This window comes from Delphinapterus leucas, chromosome 5, assembly GCF_059928025.1.
Source record: "Delphinapterus leucas isolate spDelLeu-1000000601 "Yukka" chromosome 5, BTC_Dleu_Yukka2, whole genome shotgun sequence".
NCBI lineage: Eukaryota > Metazoa > Chordata > Mammalia > Artiodactyla > Monodontidae > Delphinapterus > Delphinapterus leucas.
Window position 1 is genome coordinate 95,137,869 of NC_143133.1, and position 23,206 is coordinate 95,161,074.

At 37.0% G+C, this 23,206-nt stretch overlaps 1 protein-coding gene across 1 annotated transcript in view; it reads right to left on the reverse strand.

Moving 5' to 3' along the window:
- PRKG2 (protein kinase cGMP-dependent 2) overlaps window positions 1-23,206 on the reverse strand; it is an 85,239-nt gene that overhangs the window by 25,290 nt on the left and 36,743 nt on the right. The window contains exons 7-14 of the mRNA XM_022599532.2: window positions 20,481-20,558; window positions 18,773-18,867; window positions 15,732-15,800; window positions 11,360-11,458; window positions 9,865-10,018; window positions 7,850-7,986; window positions 6,806-6,895; window positions 4,590-4,731 (exon numbers count right to left, since the gene is read on the reverse strand). Of these exons, the coding sequence (XP_022455240.1) occupies window positions 4,590-4,731; window positions 6,806-6,895; window positions 7,850-7,986; window positions 9,865-10,018; window positions 11,360-11,458; window positions 15,732-15,800; window positions 18,773-18,867; window positions 20,481-20,558 (864 nt within the window). The remainder of the gene's footprint in view (window positions 1-4,589; window positions 4,732-6,805; window positions 6,896-7,849; window positions 7,987-9,864; window positions 10,019-11,359; window positions 11,459-15,731; window positions 15,801-18,772; window positions 18,868-20,480; window positions 20,559-23,206) is intronic.

A 23,206-nucleotide genomic window follows, 5' to 3' on the forward strand; every position in this document is an offset into this window, starting at 1 on the left:
TTTATTTGTGTTTCCTAATAACTATTGATATTGTCTATTGATCACGCCTATGTCTTCTCTTGTAAAGTGATTTTTCAAGATCTTTGATCATTTTTAAAAACTGGGTTGTTTGTCTTTTCTTACTGAGTTCTTTATATATTTCTGGAAACAAGTCCTTTGTCATGTAATGATATATTGCAAATATTTTCTACTGGTTTATGGCATGGCTATTCATTTTCTTAACAGTGTATTCTGATGATGAGAATGTTTTAATTTTGATGAAGTCCAATTGTGGACTGCATGTTTGTATCTCCCCTCCCCAAATTTATATGTTGAAACCCTAATCCCCGGTGTGATGGAATTTGGAGGTAAAGCCTTTGGGAGATAATTAGGTCATGAGGGTGAAACCCCCATGATAGAATTAGTACCCTTATAAGAAGAGATAGTAGAGAGCCCTCTCTCTGTGTGTCTCTCTCCCATGTGAAGAAAAGAGGAGACAGCTCTCTATAAGCCAGGAAGTTGGCCCTGACCAGACACCAGATCAGCCAGCACTGTGACCTTGAACTTTCCAGCTTCTAGAACTAAATAAATTGTTGTTTAAGCCACCTAGTCTATAGTATTTTTGTTATAGTAGCCCGAACTTTTCAAGCTTACTACTACTTGTGTTCTAAGAAATCTCTGCCTAGCCCATGTTGTGAAGATATTACTCTATGCTTACTTCTGGGTGCTTTATAGGTCCATGATCCATCTCAAATTAATTTTTTTATATGGTGTGGGGTGGGAGTCATGTTCCTTTTTTTGACCATATATATCCAATTGTTTCAGCAATATCTGTTGAGAAGACTAGCCCTTCCATTTTTTCTAAAAATCATTTGACTGTGTATGTCTATTTCTGGACTTTATTCTGTTAGATTAAGTAATTTGTCCTTATACCATTATCACACTGCCTTGATTACTATAGCTTTATAGTGAGTCTGACATCAGATATTATAAATTCCTCAATTTTGTTCTTCTTTTTTCAAAGTGGTTATTGACTCTTCTAAACTGCGTTTCTGTGTAAATTTTAGAATTAACATCTCAGTTTCTAAAAATGGCTGCTCCAATTTTTATTGCATTGGCCTTAAATCTGTAGATCAACTGGACAAGACTGAACATCTTATGAAATACTGAGTTATATGATTTATGAACATAGTGTATTTTACCATTTAGTCATTTTTCTGTCAATAAAACTTTGTAGTTTTCAATGTAGAGGTCTTACACATTTTTACACATTTAATTTATTTTATGTTTTGATATTACAAATGGCATTTTAATTTCATTTATAAATATTTACTGCTAGCATATAAAAATTAAATTTTTATTTGTATATTGACTTTGTACCTGTAATTGTGCTTAATTTACTTATTCTTTCCAGAACTTGTTGGTAGATTCTTCATTCTTTTCTACATAAACAATCATGTTGTCTGCAAATAAAGACAGGTAACTTCTTCCTTTCTAATCTTTGGCCTTTCATTGCTTTTTTGTCTTCTATGTCTTTTGCTAAGACCTCTGTTACGATTTTGAAAAAACGTAGTGAAAGAAAATAATCTTGTTCATAATCTAAATGGAAAATACTCAATATTTCACTTTCAGGTATGATGTTAACTAAAGTTTATTCTTCATACCTTATACAATAAAGAGTGCTTTGAAATGAACAGCTGTATTAATATGGATTTCACCCAGTGTGGTTCCCTATTTTCAAGGTTTGAATGTCTATTTCTTGTTGTTCTCCAATGCTTTCACACATTTTTATACATATATTATAATTAACCTCAGCAAGGAGATTAGTCCAATGCAAGCTACTCCACCATTAATGAAAACTTCCATTGAATATTTAATTTCAATTATTATATTCTTAATTTCTTAATAGAAGTTTTATTTGTTATTTTTTTTTCTAAACATGTTAGATCCTTTTTGAGAGTCTCTGTTCCTTACTCATTTGTTAGTCCCTCTCTTACTTTTAAAAGGCTTAGATGTATTTATTTTATATTTTGTATCTGATTACTGCAATATATGAGACTTTTATGTGCCTGCCAAATAATGCTCCTGGCACCTTTTTTCCTCATGCGTATAAACATTATTTTTTAATGTGAGCTTATATTCCCTGGAAGTTTATCTCTGGGAGTTCTCTGTATCCTAAGTTGAGAGAACATTCTTCCAGAGAGAATATACATTGATTCGTGGAAACGTGGGCATGCTACCAACATGGATCCATTTTCATTTAAATTTTTTCTTGGGGTTCTCCATCCTTGAAGACTGGACATCCAAAACCCCATGAAGACCAGCCTGTGGCCAAGTATTCTTAGACTCTTTTGTTCCTCTACCAAGAGCCCAATAATGAGAAAAGCATGTTTTCTTGCATGTACTCTGCCTTTAGACATTAGATTTTTCCCCTGTTTTCTTTTTCTCTGAAAGTACAATCTGTATGATTCCTGGCTCTTGACAATGTTCTCTGATTCAACTTTCCACACTGCCCAGGTCCAAAACTTGGTCTCCTGTTCCCAGAAGGTACAGCAATTAAAATAAAACCTCTAGGCCACCTAGGATTGCTGGGTGCCCACAAGACAGCAGCTTCAATGTTTGAGTTCCACCCTTCACTACTGCCCAAGTTTGGTTCTCGGCCTCAGGGGGCTCCCAGTGCTGTCTTATAAAGTCAGCCAGGCATATAATACTGCTTTTCATGTTTCCTCCAGTACTTGAGACATTTTGTAGTAAGAGAATTTCAATATGTCTGGTTTGAAATATAGCTAGAAATGGAAATACTCAACATTTACTTTTTAATTTCTAAAGGCTTTAGTTATTACTCTTCATTTAGCTGGTTGTCAAATGAGTTAGCTAATGGATAACAATGGCTAACAAAAGAGATGGTTATGGATGTCTATGCCTATAAATACTGAATATACTACCTGATTTCTTAAAAATAGGTATGAAAAGAAGAAAACAAATATCATACTTTAATGCATATATGTGGAATCTAGACAAATGGTACAGATGAACTTATTTGCAGGACAGGAACACAGATGCAGAAGTAGAGAACAGACATGTGGACACAGTGGGGAAGGGGAGGGTGGGACGAATTGGGAGATCAGCATTGACATGTATACACTACCATATGTAAAACAGATAGCTAGTGGGAACCTGCTGTATAGCACAGGGAGCTCAGCTCAGTGCTCTGTGATGACCTAGATGGGTGGGATGGGTGTGGGGTGGGAGGGAGGTCCAAGAGGGAGGGGATATATGTATACGTATAGCTGATTCACTTCATTGTACAGCAGAAACTAACACACCATTGTAAAGTAACTATACTCCAATAAAAAAAAAATTGAATAGAAAAAAAAGAATGAATTTAATGGATAATCTACATCCTTCATGATGGCTTTACTTCTAGAATATTCCAAAAGGTTTTTCTAAAGAGTTATAAGAGGCATAGCCAATGAAGGAATTGTGAAGGAGACAAGTGATTAAGGCCTTGTGTTAGTACCTCACCAGTTCCCAAAGCTGTCTTTCATGGATAAAATAAAGCTTGAATGCATCAAAATGTTTCTTGGAAGTCAGCCAGATTTCACATGAAAGGATTTACTTTACTCCTTCACTATGGAGAGAAATCACCTAGCAATTACACATCGTGAATTTAATTCCAAAGGTTAAATTGAACACTATAACATGTGGATGATAAAACCCATCTCATCAATTGTTAAATATATTAACTGCAAAATGTTTATTTAGCACAGCTTTACACTTTAAATGGTAGCTATTATTATTTCCATATAAAAAAAGTTCTGTTATTAGAAACTTCTAATACCTTTGTAAATGTTAAGTTCAGAGATGGTTTAATGTCCTTGAGCTCCTGACAAAAGGGACTCAGGGAAAATTCATCCTGGGTTCCCCATCCTGATGAGGTTCCCTCCTGAGATCCAAAATGCCTGCTTTCTACTATTATGACTGCCCATTTCTCTTACAGTTTTGCACCAGAAGCAGTTTACATGACTGGTAGCATTTTTTTCTGTTGTGCGACATGCAAGGGGATTCATGTTAGGCATGCTATCCATTACAAAGATGCATGGCAAAGAAAGTCTCTGTCCTCAAGGAAACTACAGTCTTGTGTTCTGATTCTCAAAACTGGTTGTACCTTAGAATCATCACAAATATTTTTTTAAACTACCAACATTCATATGTGTATCTTTTCCCCCTCTACAGACAGTGGCTGTCTTGGGACAGAAACCGTACTATCTTCTTTCCTTATTCCTCAGAGCTAATCCCTATATGTAGCAGGAATTTATTAAAACCTACCTGAAATTATATAAAAATGCTAACAAAATCCAATTTTAAAGGCTTTCTATTATTTGAATCCTTAGTAGGAGTCACAAATATGGTTGAAACCTTCAACGCCTAGGCCAAAAAGAATGTACTTGTAGCACAGCTCCCTGTGTTAGGTGTGCTGATTTCAAAGCCCATATCCCCCAGAGTGACAATAACAAATGTACCAAAATTAAAAGAGAATTGCAACTGTAATACAGCTTTGTGTTTAGAAATATCTCATACGATACTGTAAGTTGCAGAATTTGTCTTACCAATTTAAGATAGCCCTCAGCATCTAGAATTAAGTTTTCTGGTTTCAGGTCTCTGTAGATAATACCTAGTCGATGCAGGTAATCGAATGCTTCTGTCACACAAGCAACGCAGAACTTGGAGGTGGGTTCATCAAAGCTGCCTCTGCAATGAAATCATTTTCCCTCTTAATACTCTAGACACACATCCTTGTTCTAGATTCTAGGCGTCAATTATTATACAGTAAATTTATGCAATATAAACGTTTTGTATGGCATTAGCACTAAAAAATACTTCATGCTGCCAATGAATTAGACCACTGATTATAAAGAAATTTAGGGGGATACTTGATGCAAACAAGAACCACTTCACTAAAATTAAAGTGTCTACATCCAAACAATTGTTTCTGGCAATCATATATGAACATATAAAATGGAAAGACAAGAAAATAAAACTTTTCAAAGACATCTCTGGCAAACTCTGGGGAAAATGCAACTATTTCAATGGAGCGCTTGAACCAGACTTCTCCATTTGATTGCTTGACTAAAAACGACTCAAGTGATCATTTTCATTTCCTGTTTGTATAGCTTGTAACAATAACCCATGTAGAAACGGGGTCATAACTCTTTCCTATTTAGTGCACCTTGATGATACTAGAGTTGCCCTGTGTCAGCACTGTGTGTAGGTTTACATACTGAATTATTAAAATGTGGTGGTGATTTGCTGCATGGTATAATAGAAGGCTGTGGCTTTGGAACGAGAGAAACTGGTTTTGACTCCTTCTTCTTCCACTAACTGCGTCCTTAGGCAAGTTGTTCTGCTGTTCTGAGCCTCAGATTCGTATCTGTAAAATGGGTTTACTACTGACTTAACAAGGCTGTTTTATGGATCAGGTAAAGTGCCTAACACTAGAGTAGGAACTCCCACCTCTAAATAGATTTATATTTTCTAAAAAGATTTGCCTATGGAAGCAAAGATGGAAGACACAAATGCTTCTGCAGGTATCATGCAAGTGTCCTCAACCCTTCCAGGTTTCCCCCATTCAGATCCATCCAACAATATGTTCCTAGTACAACACATGAATCTCTACTCAGATGCTCAAAAGTCTCTTATTACCTAGGTCAGTGATTCTTGACCATGAATGCACATTAGAATTGCCTGAAAGGCAGTTAAAAGTCATTTTCTGGACCCATTGCAACTGAACCAAATCAAAGCCTTTGGCATTAGGGCCCAGCACTTTTACTTTGTAAAAGCTACCCATGAGACTGTGACGTGAAGCCAGGGCTGAGAACCACTAAGCCAGGGAATGCTGTCTAAATGTTTGGCCTGGCATTAACCTCCACAGCCTAATGCAAAGCCACCTTCCCATCTCCTTTTCTGCTGCCCTTGTCCTCTATTCAAATTCTGCTCTTACTCAGCAAGTTAAGACACTTAATCCTATCCTAATATTCCTGCGGTTTACCTTCCTCTCTGCCTTTCCAAATTTTGTCTTTAGAGTTTAGCTCAAGTCCTTCCTTGACCATCACATTTTTCTATCTTTCCTCTTCTCCAAGCTCACTATCCACAAAACTCATTGGACATTTAGTCACAAACTGCCAACTTCTTTGTCATATTTAGTTTTCACGTTAAATAATGAAATGTTTTAGAATTGCACATTACATTATCTCCCAAAATAAAATCTAAACTCATTGGAGGAAAACGTTATACTTTGAGGGGTTAGAACAGTTTACTTTGTTTAGAAAACTCCCACACTGTCTACTATGGAGCCTTATACATAGGTGGAGCTTAGTAAATACCTGTGGTTTTGATTGTGTGGAAATCACCCCTTTTGTAAAACTGAATCTTTGCAGACATTTCACTCTGCCTTTCAGTCCAGGCTTCCCCACTCTCCACCCCTTTCATCATCTCTCTTCTCAAGATTCGGAATCAGTAACATCTGGGTTTATACTTACTCTGCCTCATACTAACCATGTGACATGGATGGTTCACACTCTAAGCCTGGGCTTCTTTAATCCCTAATATGAGAATGACAATAACTGCTTTACAGGGTGCCTATTACATGATTATAACATTAGCTAAGAAAATATCACTATTACTACTTTTTTATCAAGTGATAATACGTTCTTAGACTCATTTCTTAATAACTTTCTTCATGCCTCTTTAAATGATCATGAACATAGCATCTTTTAGATGACACAGGAGGAGACAAAAGTTATTGTTTATTATTCTTTTTCATTACCTGTCTCTTAATATACTCCATAGCTCCCCACCTAAGCAGGCCTCCAGAAGCATGTATACATACTTATTGTCCTTGAAAGTGCGATATAATCTGTAAAGATAAAGAAAAGCACAGTTATTATTAGAAACCCAGTTTTAAAACGTCTCCCAAGTTGCTTAAGAGCATCATCAATAACACTTTGGGGGCTTCCCTGGTGGCGCAGTGGTTGAGAGTCCGCCTGCCGATGCAGGGGACACGGATTTGTGCCCCAGTCCGGGAAGATCCCGCATGCCGTGGAGCGGCTGGGCCCGTGAGCCATGGCCGCTGAGCCTGCGCGTCCGGAGCCTGTGCTTCGCAATGGGAGAGGCCACAACAGTGAGAGGCCTACGTACCGCAAAAAAAAAAAAAAAAAAAAAAGCATAGATGCTACTCATTATAGAGGCACTTTACATCACCCAGGAGCTACACTCCAGGAGCTACACTCCAGGAGCATTAAGACAGGAAGGAAAAAATATGCCTTAACTGGCCTACACCACTAACCCATGAATTCACAAGAGAGCCATGGCCTAGAATAATACATTTCTCTTGCAAACTCTGGTGATAGCTAAAGAAAGCAGTAACTGTAAAGGTGGTGGATCTTCTGGCACCTAGGCACTGCTAGGACCAGCTCCTCAACAACCTAAATACATCCAGATGTCACTTCTTGTCGAAATTCAACAGCAGCACGTCCCCTGAAGGGTTCTGAATGAATTCTTGCTTCCCAAATTCTGCATTGGGTCTGAGTTAAATAAGCAGTTCAAATTATTGCCACAATAATTTTATATTCACACACACACATACAAACACACACATACACCCCACATGCTTTCCTGAGATTTATCCAAGAATAAAAAAATCTGGACTCTTGACTTCAGATCTCAAACTTCTAACATTTTATGTATCATCGCTGTGACTGAGCTGGAGAATTCAGGGTGGGGCCTTCTCTTCCTCCTCTGTCCTCTTGCATGGAAACACTCAAAAGGAGAGCCTAAGATGCTAAGTTCTGGGAGCGAGATGCTCACTTACTTCACGATGAAGGGGGAGCACAGCTCTTCCAGGATCCTCTTTTCTGCGTAGACATGCTCCTGCTGTTTCGTGTCAACTATGTGCTTTTTCCTTATACACTTCATTGCAAAAGCAACATTCTCATTTTTTACCTTAACCTAGGGAAGAAGAGAACAAGCCCTCAAAATGAACTTACTAGGAAAGATTCGCAATATCTAGGTAAAACATGTTAACTAATGAGAGTTCGAATTCTTTCACATTTAAATAGCATGTAAGCTTTTAACCACTTATCCCTCCAGGAACTGAATTTTATCCAGGTGTACACACTTCCTTTTCACTGTAATTTCCAAAAGAGTTCACGTATCTGGAACATGGCTCTAGAATGCTTGTATTGAAACAAGAAAAACACTCTAGTTAGAAGATTGAACGTTTAGAAATCTCTTCAGTTTTGAGTATGTGACATGAAAAACTTTGGCCAGAATTGCCAAAAACTGTTTTTTCTTAATAGTCACTTCTTTGAGTTTCAAAACAAAACATATTAAATCAAGATTCATATCTGCACGATCCAATATAATAGCCACTAGTCACATAAGGTTAATTTTAAATTGATTAAAATTAAAAATTCAGTTCCTCAGTTGCGTGATCCAAAAGCTCTCCAGCCACATATAGCCAGTGGCTACCCTACTGGACACACAAATACTGAACATTTCCATCAGCGCAGAAAGCTCTGTTGGAGACCATGCTCTAGATGGACAAACAGGATTTTCCCTTAAAAGGAAATTTTTAAAATTTAATAAGCATTCAGATAGACTTTTAAAACTCCATTAGCAGACTATATTTGACAAGTAATGAAACTGTGCAGAAATGGTTGCACCCCACATTTTGCTCACAGTTGCCATTAGTGCTGCCTATGACTTTTAAATCAATGGTGGAATTATTGTTTCAATTATTATTATCTAACTATATAAAAAGGAAACCTCATCATTGTTAATTCAATCCTTTTGCCAAGATTTTGATGAAAAATACAGCAGATGGATCTCTCCCTTATCTCTCCATATGGCAGAAGAAACACTACAAATACTCTTTGGCCTATTAAGAAATCGTTTCTTCCCCCCTTACCCAAGAATTGACTGGATGTAAAGTTTACTATCCAGAGTCTCCTGGCAGCATTTCAGATCTGCTCACACCCAGGCCACCCATCAGATGGAAGTGTCAGCATAGTTCCCAAGGTTAATGTACAGTGAATTGTTACAAATCTGCTGGGCAAAGAAGGGCTTGGTAATTGCCCAGGGTTCAGAGCCATGTCTACCCAGTAAGGTCACAGATCTCCATTCTACCGTTTCCTCAGAGCACTTGATCTGACAGCACCTCTCTGCTACTCTTTGGAAGCTGATTATAAAGCTCAGAGAGGTGGTGATATGGAAGATGCAGCCGAAATCAGGCCATAAGTTCCCAGCTGTCCTGACCAGCACTACAGAAGGCTGCTCTTCAAACATCTCCTTGCATTCAGCTTTTTTATTTTTTTGATAGAAAATTTGGCAACCCCAAAATAGAATAATGAAAGCCAAATACAGACATGGCAGGGGAGTTGTTTAAGAAATGGAGCTATGATATTAAAGATTTCATTTCTATGACACTTTCACTGGACACATTCTTCTTTGCTTTAGCATACAGTTAATGCATCGTGAACGTATGTATACATACATTTTGCTGTTAGGAAACACATTTTATGTTTTGTAGCCTTTGGGTATGGTTACTGGTACATTCTCCAATAACTAACTGCCCTCAAGAAAAAAAAAAAATCACAAAAGGATGTGATGTAAGAGGCTTGAAATTGCAGCTATATTATTATAAGTTACTAGCACAGACCTGCTATTACACAACATAAAGAGTGAAAAGTGTACTTTCTCAATTTCTGTTCAAAGCAATGTTTAGATAGCAATAACAATGCATATATTCCTCCGACATACACTGGAATACAAAACAAAAAATAGTCAAAAGGCTTCTCTCAGATGCTTGAAACGTAAACCCCTTACAAGCTCAACTCTTCCGAACCCACCAACGCCCAGTGTTGTGATAATCTCAAGGTTCTGGAATGGGGATGATGAGGAAAATCTGGCCACTTTCTCCTTCAGCTGAATCATCTCCAAAGAGAGTGCTTTGGACAGCTTCCAGCTAGACATGGATCTCCTGTAGGAGATAAGAGAAACTTTACATACGCTCCCTTGGGTAAGCAGGGGTCACGGCACACATAAATTCCACCCTCACAACAGTCTTATTTCTGCCAGTAATTACTGCCCATAGTTATCATAGAGCTTATCTCAACTTTTATAGGGTCAGATTCAGTTACATCTGGGGAGAAAAACAATAGACTATACAAATAAAAAACAGATATACTCACACACAATAAAAAATAGACAAAAGTCAAACTGAATCAATGAGAGGTAAAAACAGGTGAATTGTGTGGTATTTGAAATACATCTCAATAAAGCTGTTTAAAAAACAAAGAATCAGTGAGAGGAAATAAAACCAGAAAAGAGAGCCACTTCCTTTGTTGCACATACAGGAGGATTCCACACTGAGAATCTTTGCCATATTTTGCTATTTTTGTCAGATCTTGAAGATTTCTCTGGCTGAACCAGAATAACTGCTTTGTGAAACATGAAAAATACAGTTCATATTTTATGTCTAAGTATTGTTACTGGGAAATACTCAATTCTCTTTTAATTAGAGTTTACTGTTCTGGGTTACGTATTTATAAATTGTTCTCACTACAAAAGGCCTTTGGCATAAAAACTGCAAGTATACTCCCTGCAAGAAAAAAAAACAAAAACAAACTTATGCAGTCCTGACTGAATGCTCTAATTTAACTCAAAGGTCAGTCTTCTAGAACTTTTGACTCTTCAATTGTAATGGTACTATCTGGTGAATATATGCTTAAGTATTCATTCTACAAAATGTTTTAGCAAAGGATTTTCAAATAATTTTAATTTTACAAAGTATTGTTTCTATTAAACAAAAAAACATTTTCATCAGTATTACTACATTTAGAACCCAACACGCAACACCGTGGGCAATAGCTCCCTTATATTTTGAAATAACCCAGACTCTAGCCCTAGCTCTTTACCTGGAATCAGAATGAATGGGCTACGCTATGCCTTGGTACTCCTGTTTGATTTCCATGGGCAAGAGAGCCTTCCTTTCTGAATTAATGTCCTTTTGAACTAAGTCACCAGTCAATGTAAAGAATCCCTTTCCCAAGGTTTTCTATCAGGAAATTTCTTCCTAACATTACTACCCATCACTGAAAATAAGAAACTATTTATTGACTAAAATAATAGCCATACTATTATTATCCTGGTAGAGGATACCAGGCAAATGGTATCCTCTTTGTGGAAGAACAATTTAAAAGAACTCTCCCAAATTTTCGAATGGCAACACACTAAAAGTTATGCCACAGCAAACCACACCCTTCAGTCCCCTTCTTTATCAACTGCCACATCCAGCTTAGGAAAATATTCCTCCACTTACTTCGCATGTCTTTTTTCATCATCACGATTCAGGTTTGCCACATACCCTTCAAGGTATTTTTGGAGTTCTTCAAAAGTCCCGACTGTTTGGTTGAATGTTCTAAATGAATAAAATAAGATAAAATAAAAAGCTCAGCGCTGAGAGTTACCATTGCAACTTGTCATTCTTCTTAAGCTCATAAAAGACTATTTGTATGGTTATTCACAGCTTTGCAAATTGTTTTTCAATAATTTATGTTACATTAAAATTGCTGTCACATGTAGAATAGTTATTGGAAGCTATATAATTGATCCTTTGAGCTTCTGAAAGCAAAGAGGCTATCAATGAGAAGAGACACCATTTCTGTAATCTTCCCCCCTGTGGTTCAGGTTTACCGATATTGTTCTTTTTTTTTTTTTTTTTTTTAAAGAAGACAGTGAAAAGGAAATAGGCTACATGATCTGTTTACTAAATCAACAGGTTACATGGGTTCCAGATTTTTCTAACTTTGCTTAACCAAATTAATTAAGCTATTTATTTTTAAAGTCAAGGATACAATTTATCTCTTCTTTGTCCGTAGATAATGCTACTCATTTCACATTCCTTCATAATTAAATCCAAATCGTTTACCTTAACTTAGTAGTTCCCTGTCTGAGGCTCAGCCAGCATCTTCCCGTTACCTCCCTCACCCTCACGGATCACAGGTTTGTTACGTGTCCCATCTCATCTGCCTGTCCCCGGTCCCTTATCTCTTGGAATTCTTACATAGGGCACTGCCCATGAGAAAAAAAGAATCCCCTTCCTCACCAAATAAACCTATTTTCTGGATTATCCTTCCAATGCTTCCCCCACCCCACACTTGACAGTCTACCTGGATTCGTGATTTTCAGGGTAGTTCTCTTCCCTACTACAAAACAGTATCCTTCTAGAAACCATGCTTTAATCACCTCAGTAAATCTTAAGCTCCTGGACATAAAGAAATGAAAGGAATGAAAATTTACCTCAAAACACCTAAAACTGAAACCAATAAGCCAGAATTCACCTCATTAGTGTACTGTTGCCACTTACTGCCTGCCTAGCCCTGAAGACCTCTACCCACATTTAACTGACCACCAACATACACTTACATTATTAAGTATACCTTATGCACTGTGCTGGGTATTTTCCATTTCCCCCTTCAGATCTACTCTGCACTCTTTTCTGCCCTGTTCTGTGGACCGTCCTTTGCTGACTGTACAGTAGTGAGAAACAAAAGAGTATTGCCATGCAATTTCAAATTCCCAATGGTCGAAATTTTCAAGTAAAAGGAAATACTTCTTGTACTTTGCTTTTTCTTGGGGGGGGGGTCTCTTTTATTTTTTTGTTTTTATTTATTTTTTTTAACATCTTTATTGGAGTATAATTGCTTTACAATGTTGTGTTAGTTTCTGCTGTATAACAAAGTGAATCAGCTATAGGTATACATACATCCCCATATCCCCTCCCTCTTGCGTCTCCCTCCCACCCTCCCTATCCCATTGATTTTATTTATTCTACATGTCACCATTATCTTGCTTGCTATGAAACTAATTGAAGTATTGTTGTAAAGAAATTTGATTTTTTAAATGTGACACTGGTGTCACAGGTCTATAGAAATTCTCCACAAACTAAAGTTTAAACGGCTACAACATTCTAGCTGTAACATTCAAGTATGCATTTTTAAAATGATGAATTAGGAAAGAAGAAATAAAGAGCCATAGGCTTTCAGCCACTATATTTCATTGCAAGGATGGTGTGCTTTATTCAGCCAACATCTGGATCGCTTCCTGTTATGCCAAGGACTATGTCAAATGCTGGCACAGCAACAGCAGCGAACAAAGTAAATGTTTCTGTCCTCATGAAGAAACAGAAGAGTGGGAAGACAGATGTTAAATAAAGCAATCAAATAAAGTGTGAACAATGATGTAAGGGTACTATGGGAGAATTATTACGGGATCTTAATCTAGCTTTATAAGTGATAGCTACGATGATCATATAATTTATCATTCAAACTGAATGCTTTCCAGAGTGAAGGGGAGTGCCAATCATAAACATGTTGGAATAACCAGAACTGTCCCAGGAAATCCAGGAGGTAGGTCAACCCAGTCATACCTGATATTCAGTTTCTCTTATGCACAGAATAAATTCATGTAACTTTTAATGTCTCATTGTGTCTAACAGGACAGTACTCTCTATGTTATAAGAATCTCAACTAGGCACATGTAAATTAAGCGTTTTAAAATTATAAACTTCCAAATAATTTATAAGCTCTATAAAAACCATTGCATGCTTTACATGGATTATGAATCCATGAGATATTGTATAAATATTTGGTTATGTGATTATAATAAAGAAAAGGGGGAGGAGTTCTTCCTTTCTATCCTGTTTTTAGTCCTTGCATTTTGGAGCAATTTATAAGATTTTACCACACCGCTAGTGCTATTTAGCGCATGCATATATTTTTAAGGAACTCATATACAAAACAATGCATTGTCAGGGCAATACCATATCGATATATTTTCCATTTGAGAGCTGCCACCAAAGATTACCTTCATCTGAACATGATTTGCACTTCCTAGCCCTATGCCTTTGTTTTTAAGGTTTACTTCACCTGGAGGGATTTCCACACTTCCTCTTTGCCTAGAAAACTCCTGTGAATTTTAAGCCCCATTTCCACACTTAAACAATAAAGTAAAACTTTTCCCACTTCACAGTATTGGGATTGCTTCCCTTCTGAACACATGCTATGGGAATCAAATGGCATGGTGGAAAGACTGCTGAAAGGCACTGGAAGACCTGGGCAGAAGCCCCTGTTCCATCACAGATGACACTGTTGGGGCAATTCTTTTTTTTTTTTTTTTTTTGCGGTACGCGGGCCTCTCGCTGTCATGGCCTCTCGGTTCCGGACGCGCAGGCTCAGCGGCCATGGCTCACGGGCCCAGCCGCTCCGCGGCATGTGGGATCTTCCCGGCCCGGGGCACGAACCCGTGTCCCCTGCATCGGCAGGCGGACTCTCAACCACTGCACCACCAGGGAAGCCCGGGGGCAATTCTTTAACTGACCTGGACTTACTTTTTTTTAATCTGTAAGGGAAAGATTAAAGTAACTCAAAGTGATACTAAGAATTATTGTCCTATGTGTGGTGATGGATGCTAACTAGACTTATTGTAGTGACCATTTTGCAATGTATCCATATATTGGATCATTATGTTGTACACCTGACACTAATATAATGTTATGTGTCAATTATACCTCAATTAAAAAATAATAAAGAAAGAAGGAATTGGTAACTTTTTAGGCATGTTATGTTATTGTGGTCATGTATTATAAATAATACTTAGCTTTTAGAGATGCTACTAAAATTCATAGATGAAATAATTTTATGTTTGGAATTTGCTTGAAAATAGTGTGTAGAAGGCAGGGAGAGGATGGCAAAGTGGTACAGAAAAGGCTTTAATTGATAATTCTTGAGCTTGCATGATGGGGTCCATAATATCATCCTATTTTTTAATATGTTTGAAATTTTCCATAATAAAAAGATTTTGTAAAATATTCCAAAGTTCTTTCCAGCTCTAAATCTCTATGATTCTATGTTCAATAAATGTTGTATTCAATTAGCAATCATCTACATACTCTTGTGGTACCTATTGTCATTTTACTATTTTTTGTTAATATTTCATATGAGTATGCCCTATTTCTTTTGACTATACATAGCTTTTGTCAGACAATGGCCTAGTTTTGGTATATTTGAATTTCCTTTTTTATATCTAGATAGTCAATAAATATTCAACTGATTCATGAGAGATCCAAGGAGTCAGATTTAAATTTGATTTGAAGTGAGTTAAGGACACAAAATGAAATATTCTGAGAAATAACCTCAGACATTTAGAGATTAATATTGACACACATCTTCTGCAAATTACTACAAGCATTAAACTAAAACTTCTCTGGGAATACATCTAGCTAATGAGCATTTTATATTTTGAGAGAGAGAGGTTTTTGACGGCTTAGAGCATTTTAGCAATAAATCATGAAATTGTTCACTACCTTGTATGGGGAAAAATCCATGAGAGTACTAATAAGCTTATTTCTCTGTAAGATGCAGAATTTAAACCAGTCTCTTGTTGATATTTATGTACAAACTCTGCACACAAAATATTTAGCCTGCCAGCATCTGCCACTGCCGCAGGCAGATTCAGATCAGAAGGCCCAGTTCCTTCCCGTGAATTTTAATCGAATGTACTCGCAGCTGAGGATTGGCCAGCGTTTCCAAGTGCTGATGAAAGGGAAGACAGATGGGCCCTTGTAGTAACAGAAGGCCAAGTCTTCAAAGGTGGCAGTAGCCTGCATCCTCCGACAACATCAGTATACTTACTCACGGTCCATAACCAGGCATGCGACATCATCTTCTTCAGCAATAACGTTAGCTGATCTGACGTCTTCACTGCAGATAGAAACAGGAATGTCAGCCTTCTGGTGAGAACTTACACATCCATTTTTATCAGGGAAATCTGCTACTGGCATGAAACACCGTCACTTAAACCTTCCACAGATTACGCTTTTCTTAAAAAATCATAATTTATACTCTACCCCTCCCCCCAAGAAAGGATTTGAAATGTGTCCTAATAAAGGGCACGCACACAAGGAATACAGAGGAGAAGAAGCTAAATGCACTAAGAATGTGAAGGAATCAGTGAGTGCAACTGTGCGTGGAATTTCATTCTGCGCTCTGTGTCAGCCCAGATAAGATAGCCCTACTCTGATCAAACAGGAATTGCTAATTAATAAGCAGCCAAAAGTGAAATGAACCGATCAAAGAAATTTATAAAAGAAACATTGAAGTAAGTAACTTCTAACAAACCAGTCAGGAATAAAACCTAAAGAAAGTGTTTTTAGTGTCATATCACCCAGTGAATTAAAGAAATACTAAAATCTTTCATTTCATAGTCTAAGATGTACGTTTTCCATTAAAATCTCTGAAATCAGAGCATGCCTTACAATTGACGATGAGTCACAGTGTAATTAACAGCACTGTCTTTCTTTCTCAGGGGTACATAATATAATAGTGCATCTCACAATAATCCCCTTAGATACAATGAATTATAGCATATGATCTAATGATGGTAAATTTAATTACCTAATGAATACCAATGGATCAAGCACCAGGTAAAGTATTTCTTTAGAGACCTTTGTTTATGTTAGTTGTCTCCCTCTATTAGTTACAAACTAAAGACCCTGAAAGGAAGGTACATCCATATGGTACTCAGTGCTCTGAGATTTATTTAAGGTAACTTGGAACAGCAATCATATTAAGATGGCTCTAAGCAACTTCATCAAAAACAGCATCACAAAGAGTATAGTTCTTTCATCTTCCTTTAGCGATGGGACAGGGAAAACCCTGGCAGCCCATCTCTCATTCCACAGAGGTCCCCCATCCACATAGCTGGCATCCAAAAACCTTCTGACATAACCCACAGTCCCTCCCAAGTTTACAGGATCCTTGCTAGAAGACACTGGTGAAACCTTTCAGCTTGATATGCTTTTGAGTTGGGAGCTGGGTAGTTTACACTCAACTTGCATGTGTGTAGATATCTATATGATATGATCTTGGATATGGGTAAACTATTTGCTTTGTTAGTTCAAAAAAAAAGAGGTATGGCATCCTTTCACTTGACAGGGTCATGATTTTGACTAGGAATATTCTCTGCAAACAGTGCACAAGTATTAGATGTTTACAAATACACACTGTTTCTTTCATAATAACTGTGTAAGTGCCACGGATTTATTTTTGCACATAAAATGCTGAAAGAACTCCTGGGACTATTTAATGGAAATACATGGAAAATACACAGAATATGAGGAACATTGAGCCACAGTCAGTGGCCCTAAAAAGTGATAGCATAAAAATGCACAAAAATGTAAAAATATTTGTATCCAACTCTCCTCCTCATTGATTTTAGCTTTACATTTTAAATGCTTTGGGGAGTTGTGTCTTTATTAAATATAAATCCCCATGTTTCTCATGGGAAAACACTGTAATTGGCTGGTTGCAACATAGAGCACAAATTATTTCAGATACAGCATAACCAGACAGCATATTTCCTTTCCAGAGCTATCTTGAGTCTGTAGTGCATTTATAAATAATTTCTCTGCACTTTCAAACTTTAATAGTTTTGCTTGAAGGTATGGGAAAAATAATGTGTTAATGTTAAGAACAAATACATTGAAGTCTTGAATAATGGTATTACATGATTGCATTACATGAACAAATTCATATTGTCACAAATAAGCAAACAAAAGAGGACAATTTCCCTGTTATTGAAACAAGTTCATTACCAGCTAGAAAATGGGAAATAAAAATTCAACTTGTCTTTAAATTCAATTTTTAAATTGTTTACAAAATAGCCATAACTTACTAGGATTAAGTAGTTTAATTTTCTTTAAAAAATAAGAGCTTTATGATTTTTAAAGAATCAAATTTGCCTTCAGGTAATATATGAACACTTTTTCTTTGCTCTGTACTTAATGTAATCCTGACATGTAAATCAGCAGAACTAGGGCTTCACAGACAAAAATTAAAAAGGAAGAAAAATGAGCACACTACTCATTTTTATAAGCATAAATATGAAATAAAGCATTTAGTAATAACATAAATTTTAAATTCTTTCTTAATTAATTTCAAGTATTCATTTAAAAACATATGTAACTCCAAAAAAGAGTGTGTTGCTCAAAATTCTAACTTGAATTTTTATAAAGTTATTTATATTTAAGAAAAGTTTTCTTTAGACTTGAAATTGTTTTCTGAGTTCCAGGAAGCACATAGTGTCTCCTGAGCAATTTGATTAATCTTTACAAATGTTTCTTCCATAACTTAGATCAACAGTAAATAAACTCATATCTCAAAAGGCCTAAGGTTCAGGTAGAAATGTCAAATACACTATTTTGAGTTGTTTCCAAAGCTTGCAAAATGAGCCAATAAAAATTCTTAAGAAAATATTACCTTTGACATAATGATTTAAAGACACAAAAAATACGTAAAGTTATTATTTGATCATTTCTTAAAGGGTAAAACAGGACAATATTTCAAACCTTGAAAATATAAAAACTCATTCTTATGGGAAAATTTAAAATTTCATGCCTTTAATTTCTTTCTCTTTTAAACTAAAAATTCTAAGAGAAGACCAATTTTATTTTCACTAGTAGACAAGACTTTCTAAATTATTTCCCGTGCAAAATTAGTAGACTTATTTCCTGCTTAACAATGAATTTTTTAGAATTCGTTTAAAAATTTGTTTATTTCCTGGATAATGGCTGCCATTAATTTGGTAGCTCAGTTTGACAACTCTCAGTGGGTAGGTGCACATGCAAAACAACCAAAGAATTATTTAAGTATGGAATATAAATTCATGGATTCACCTGATAAGAGCTTTTTCTCCAAAATATTCTCCTTTCTGCAGAGTTTTTATCAGTTGTGGTTGATCATGGCCCTCAGTACTCTGGGTGACTTTTACCTAAATGATGTCAAATAATTTAAGAGGAGAGAGAGAGAGAAGAAAATAAGGAAAATCTGAACACATATCCATTCAACCAGACCCTCCTGTTCTGTATAAACTTGACTCAATAAGGAAAAATCAAAGCCTTTGCTTTAATTTTGCAGTAGTTATGACAATCTAACTATAGTCACCTCATTTGGATGGACTAGAAAATCCTGTGATTGAACACAATCCACCTTTTATAAGAGGAAGCTTCTCCATCCAAACCTCACGACTCAAAGTTATAATTTTTTACATGAATCCAGTTATTCCTTCCTAAGGATGCTCAAAGCAAATAATAATGGTCCTGTGGGAACTTTATTTTTTCAAAAAGCCAAATGGAGTTGACAAATCAATCACGAATAAGACTGAGTATCAAGAGTTCTAAATCTCATGTCCATGACTGACTTGTTGATTCCTGTGTACCCTCTAAAACTGAATGCAAAATGTGGATATAGAGGAGGGTCCACAACTTTCATGACAGTCCCAATGCGATCCACAGCCCAGGTAGGTTCAAGAACCCCCATAGCAGAGCCAAACAAAAACTTCAATATTCCTTTTTGTGGCTAGAATTATTCCAGTTCAACATGGTAAGAAGGACTGCACCATTCTGATTAGAAATTCTGGTTAGCACTTATGGAAATCACAATAAATTTAAAAATTTTTAAATGATAAATGCAGTTTGTTTATTAACCAGTATTCTTTCAAAGTATGAGGTCCAGGTTGAGGAGAAATGATAAAAAGTGGTTCTGAGTGTTAAAGAGTTTCTGAAACTATTATGTTAAAATTTTTTTTTCCGTCACTGGGGGCCCAGTTCAAAGTTCAACCACAAAACCAGTTTACAAAGGGCAGTGTCTGATTCTCTGATGATAAACTCTTCCATGGAAGAAAGAGCATATGTGAAAATCTGACAGTTTATAGACACAGGTGCTCAAGATTTTATCCTTTCCATCTATATTCCACAAATGCTTTTTGTCTCTGAGGAACATTGTAAAGAGTCAAGCTGGGAATAACCGGCAACATGTTATCCACTCAACATCTAGTTAAAAAAAAGATTTGTTGTCTATATTAGCGTAAAATTTTCATCAGCATCTAAATCAACTTGAGCAACTGTGTACGAATTGAAGTTCTGAGCCATATTGTTCTACAGCTTGATGCCTGATCATTCTGTCCTCAATTGTCTAGTTCATTCTCTTCCACCTGTTGTTTGTCTTATCAGTGGGCTGGGGAAATGTTCCAGCCCTTGATCTTAGACCCCTGGGCTGAGAATCACACACTCATTGGATTATTAGAAATAATCCAGTCATTTTATACACAATGAAACGACATCCAAAGAAAGCCAAGTGACCTGACTAAGGTCGCTAAGAAATTACTAAATCAGCTGGAACCCAAGACAAGTCTCCTGTGGGCCCAAAGCCAGTGCTCAGACTGCCCCCCGCTGCTTCCCCAGGACTCTTCTGAGCAGAAGGTCCTTTAACTGCTCACTGCAGACAGAGGACTTAGGCTGCAATGCAGAACACTGCTGCATTTATGGCCAACAGATTTGATACGATTCTTTGATTTACTTTAAATAAGCTTTAACTAATAGTTACCTTTCCTTTTGCTAAAATGAAAAAGGTACTTCCTTCCTCGCCCTCTCTAATAATGTAATCTCCTTTGTCATAGTATTCCTATGGGGATGAGAGAAAAAGAAAAAGTTAGATGCCGCGGAGACGTTCAGATGACACAAATGAAATAGAACTCCTGGTGTCTTAGAAATGAGCATTCCACACCTGTTTCTATTTTTTTGCTTATTGTAATTGTAATCTTCTTAAATATTGTAGTCTTAAACCATGAAAAAGTAAGGAGACTTTGCTTGTTTATCTGCATTTATGTTTATCTTTCATGGAAAAAAAAAATTCACCTGGAACACTGAATTTCAAGCATGAACACTGAAGACACAAAGAAATGAGAGCAAGGCAATTATCACCAATCCGCAGGTGGGCTTCACCCAAATAATCTAAATACAAACGGTTCAGTGATCTGCAACAGTCTGAAACTGGCGCTAGAGTTTAGAAAGAGGACAAATATTATCTAATATATTGAAAATATTATCCTCAATGGATATGAGGCATATCAGCCTCAATTCCTAATTTCTTTCGGAGCAAAGGTTGGGAAAATTCTACATACACAGTAAGGAGCTCTTTCATATGGATTCTTTCCAAAGATTTATCATCATGAAAGGTTGACATTAGAATTTTTACATGTAAATCCTGTTTTTCAACAAAGTTTAACCTCATGAAATCCTAAACTGTCACTTATTTCTTTGTTTCCCTCATATAGGTGAGTGTAGTCAGAGAATTCTTGTCGGGGGAAAGTAATTCTTCCACCTGCCAGATCAAAAAAGTACTTCAGAGTCTTAGAAAATAAAAGATGGATTAAACTTCCCATCCCTACTTTGCTTTAATCTGATATTGCCACGAAGTCATAGAACGAAAATGGATCTCTTAATTATTTATACAAACAAAAATGGGCTTGTTTAATTTTCGTAAAAGGCAAAAAGAACAACACAATAGCTCTCTCTTATTTTTATTTTAGACTTGAAGATAAAATCCAAACAAACTACTTTTGCGTCTGCTATAGTTCAGTATCTTTTTTGGTCATTTACTCTTAAAACATATTTACATTAATGGAATAAACATTACTCCTAATACTAGTAAACTTACCTTTTATTTACATAGCACTATGTACATTTTACAAGGCATTCAACATCTCATGGAAGGAAGCAGAATATCTCAGGGGAAAAGGCACTTTGAAGCCACAGAAATCTAGATTCAAATCTCAGTTCTGCTTTGAATTTCACTTTCATCAATCCAGAAAATTCAAATAAGAACATTTATACTCAAAGACTGAGAGAAGATAAGCACATTCGTTTTCTATTGCTGCTGTAACAAATAACCACACACACTTAGTGGCTTGAAACTACCCCCATTTATTATCTGAGTTTCCGTGGGACAGAGAGCCCAGGCACGGTGTGGTTCACCTGAATTTCTCCGTTCAGGGTCTCTTGAGGCTGAAGTCAAGGTGTCAGTAGGGCTGTGTTCCTTTCTGGAGGCTCCGGGGAAAAGACTGCTTTCAAGCGTAATCAGGTTGTTTGGCAGAATTCAGCTCCTTGCGGCTGTAGGATAAGGTCCCATTTCCCTGATGGCTGTGAGCTGGGGGCTGCCCCCTTAGCTCCCAGAGACTTCTCTCCTGTCCTTGCACAGAGCCCCCGATATTTCAGAACCAGTAAGTGCACATGAAATTCTTCATGCACTTGGAATCTCTCTGACTTCCACTTCTGCTGCATCTCTCTGATTCCAGCCAGAGAAAATTCTCTGCTTTTAAGGGCCCGTGTAATAATACTTGACCCACCTAGATAGTCCAAGATAATCTCCCTTATTTTAAGGTCCCAAACCTTAATTACATCTGCAAAGTTCCTTTTGCCATGTAACATAACGTATTTATGCATTCCAGGGTTTAGGATGTGGATACTTTGGAGGGGGTCCATTTTTGCCTACCACCATAAGTCAATTAAAGACAATTTTTCATGCATTAAAAGCACCTGAAATGGAGTAAATACTCAATTAATGATTGCCATGTTAAGGGGGAGGCTAAGAACAGTTTGCTTAGATGTTACTTAAATCTTCTGGACCTCAGTTTCCTATTCTGTAAAATTAAGGTGGTATGACCTACCACACTTAAGGATGTGTGAGGACTAAGTGAGATAGTCACCTGGCGACTGTTAATTCCTGCCAAAGAGTCTGTGAGCTGGTCATCAATGTCTTCCACAGGTAAACTGCATTCCCCAGCCTCCCTGCTGTTAGCTGTGGCCATGTGGTTAACGTCCAGCTAAAAGGGTCTGAGTAGAAGCAACGTATGCCACTTCCATGCCAGGCCCATGAACCATTCCAGACACACGCCTTCATACTTGTGCCCCATTTGTAACGGCATGTCCCAGAGAAATCCTGGGAGAGGGACCATGTGGAAGATGGCAGAGTAGCCATCAGCTTGGGTTCCTGAAGGATTCTGCATAGCCACTTAGGACCATCCTCCCTGGACTGTTATGTGAGCAAGAAACATGCTTCTGTTCTACCCGGAAAATAATATTTTGAGTTTTTACGTCACAAGCTGCTTACTCCAACTCTCTATTTTTTCTCATTATGGCTCTATCACAAACCTTCACTCGATTCAAGTGTGATCTTACCATTCAGATGACTGTGACCCACAAAGGTTAAGTGAGTGACCATGACACTGCAGTGCAGGGGTCTTCATGATATAGTTAATGTTCAATTCTCTT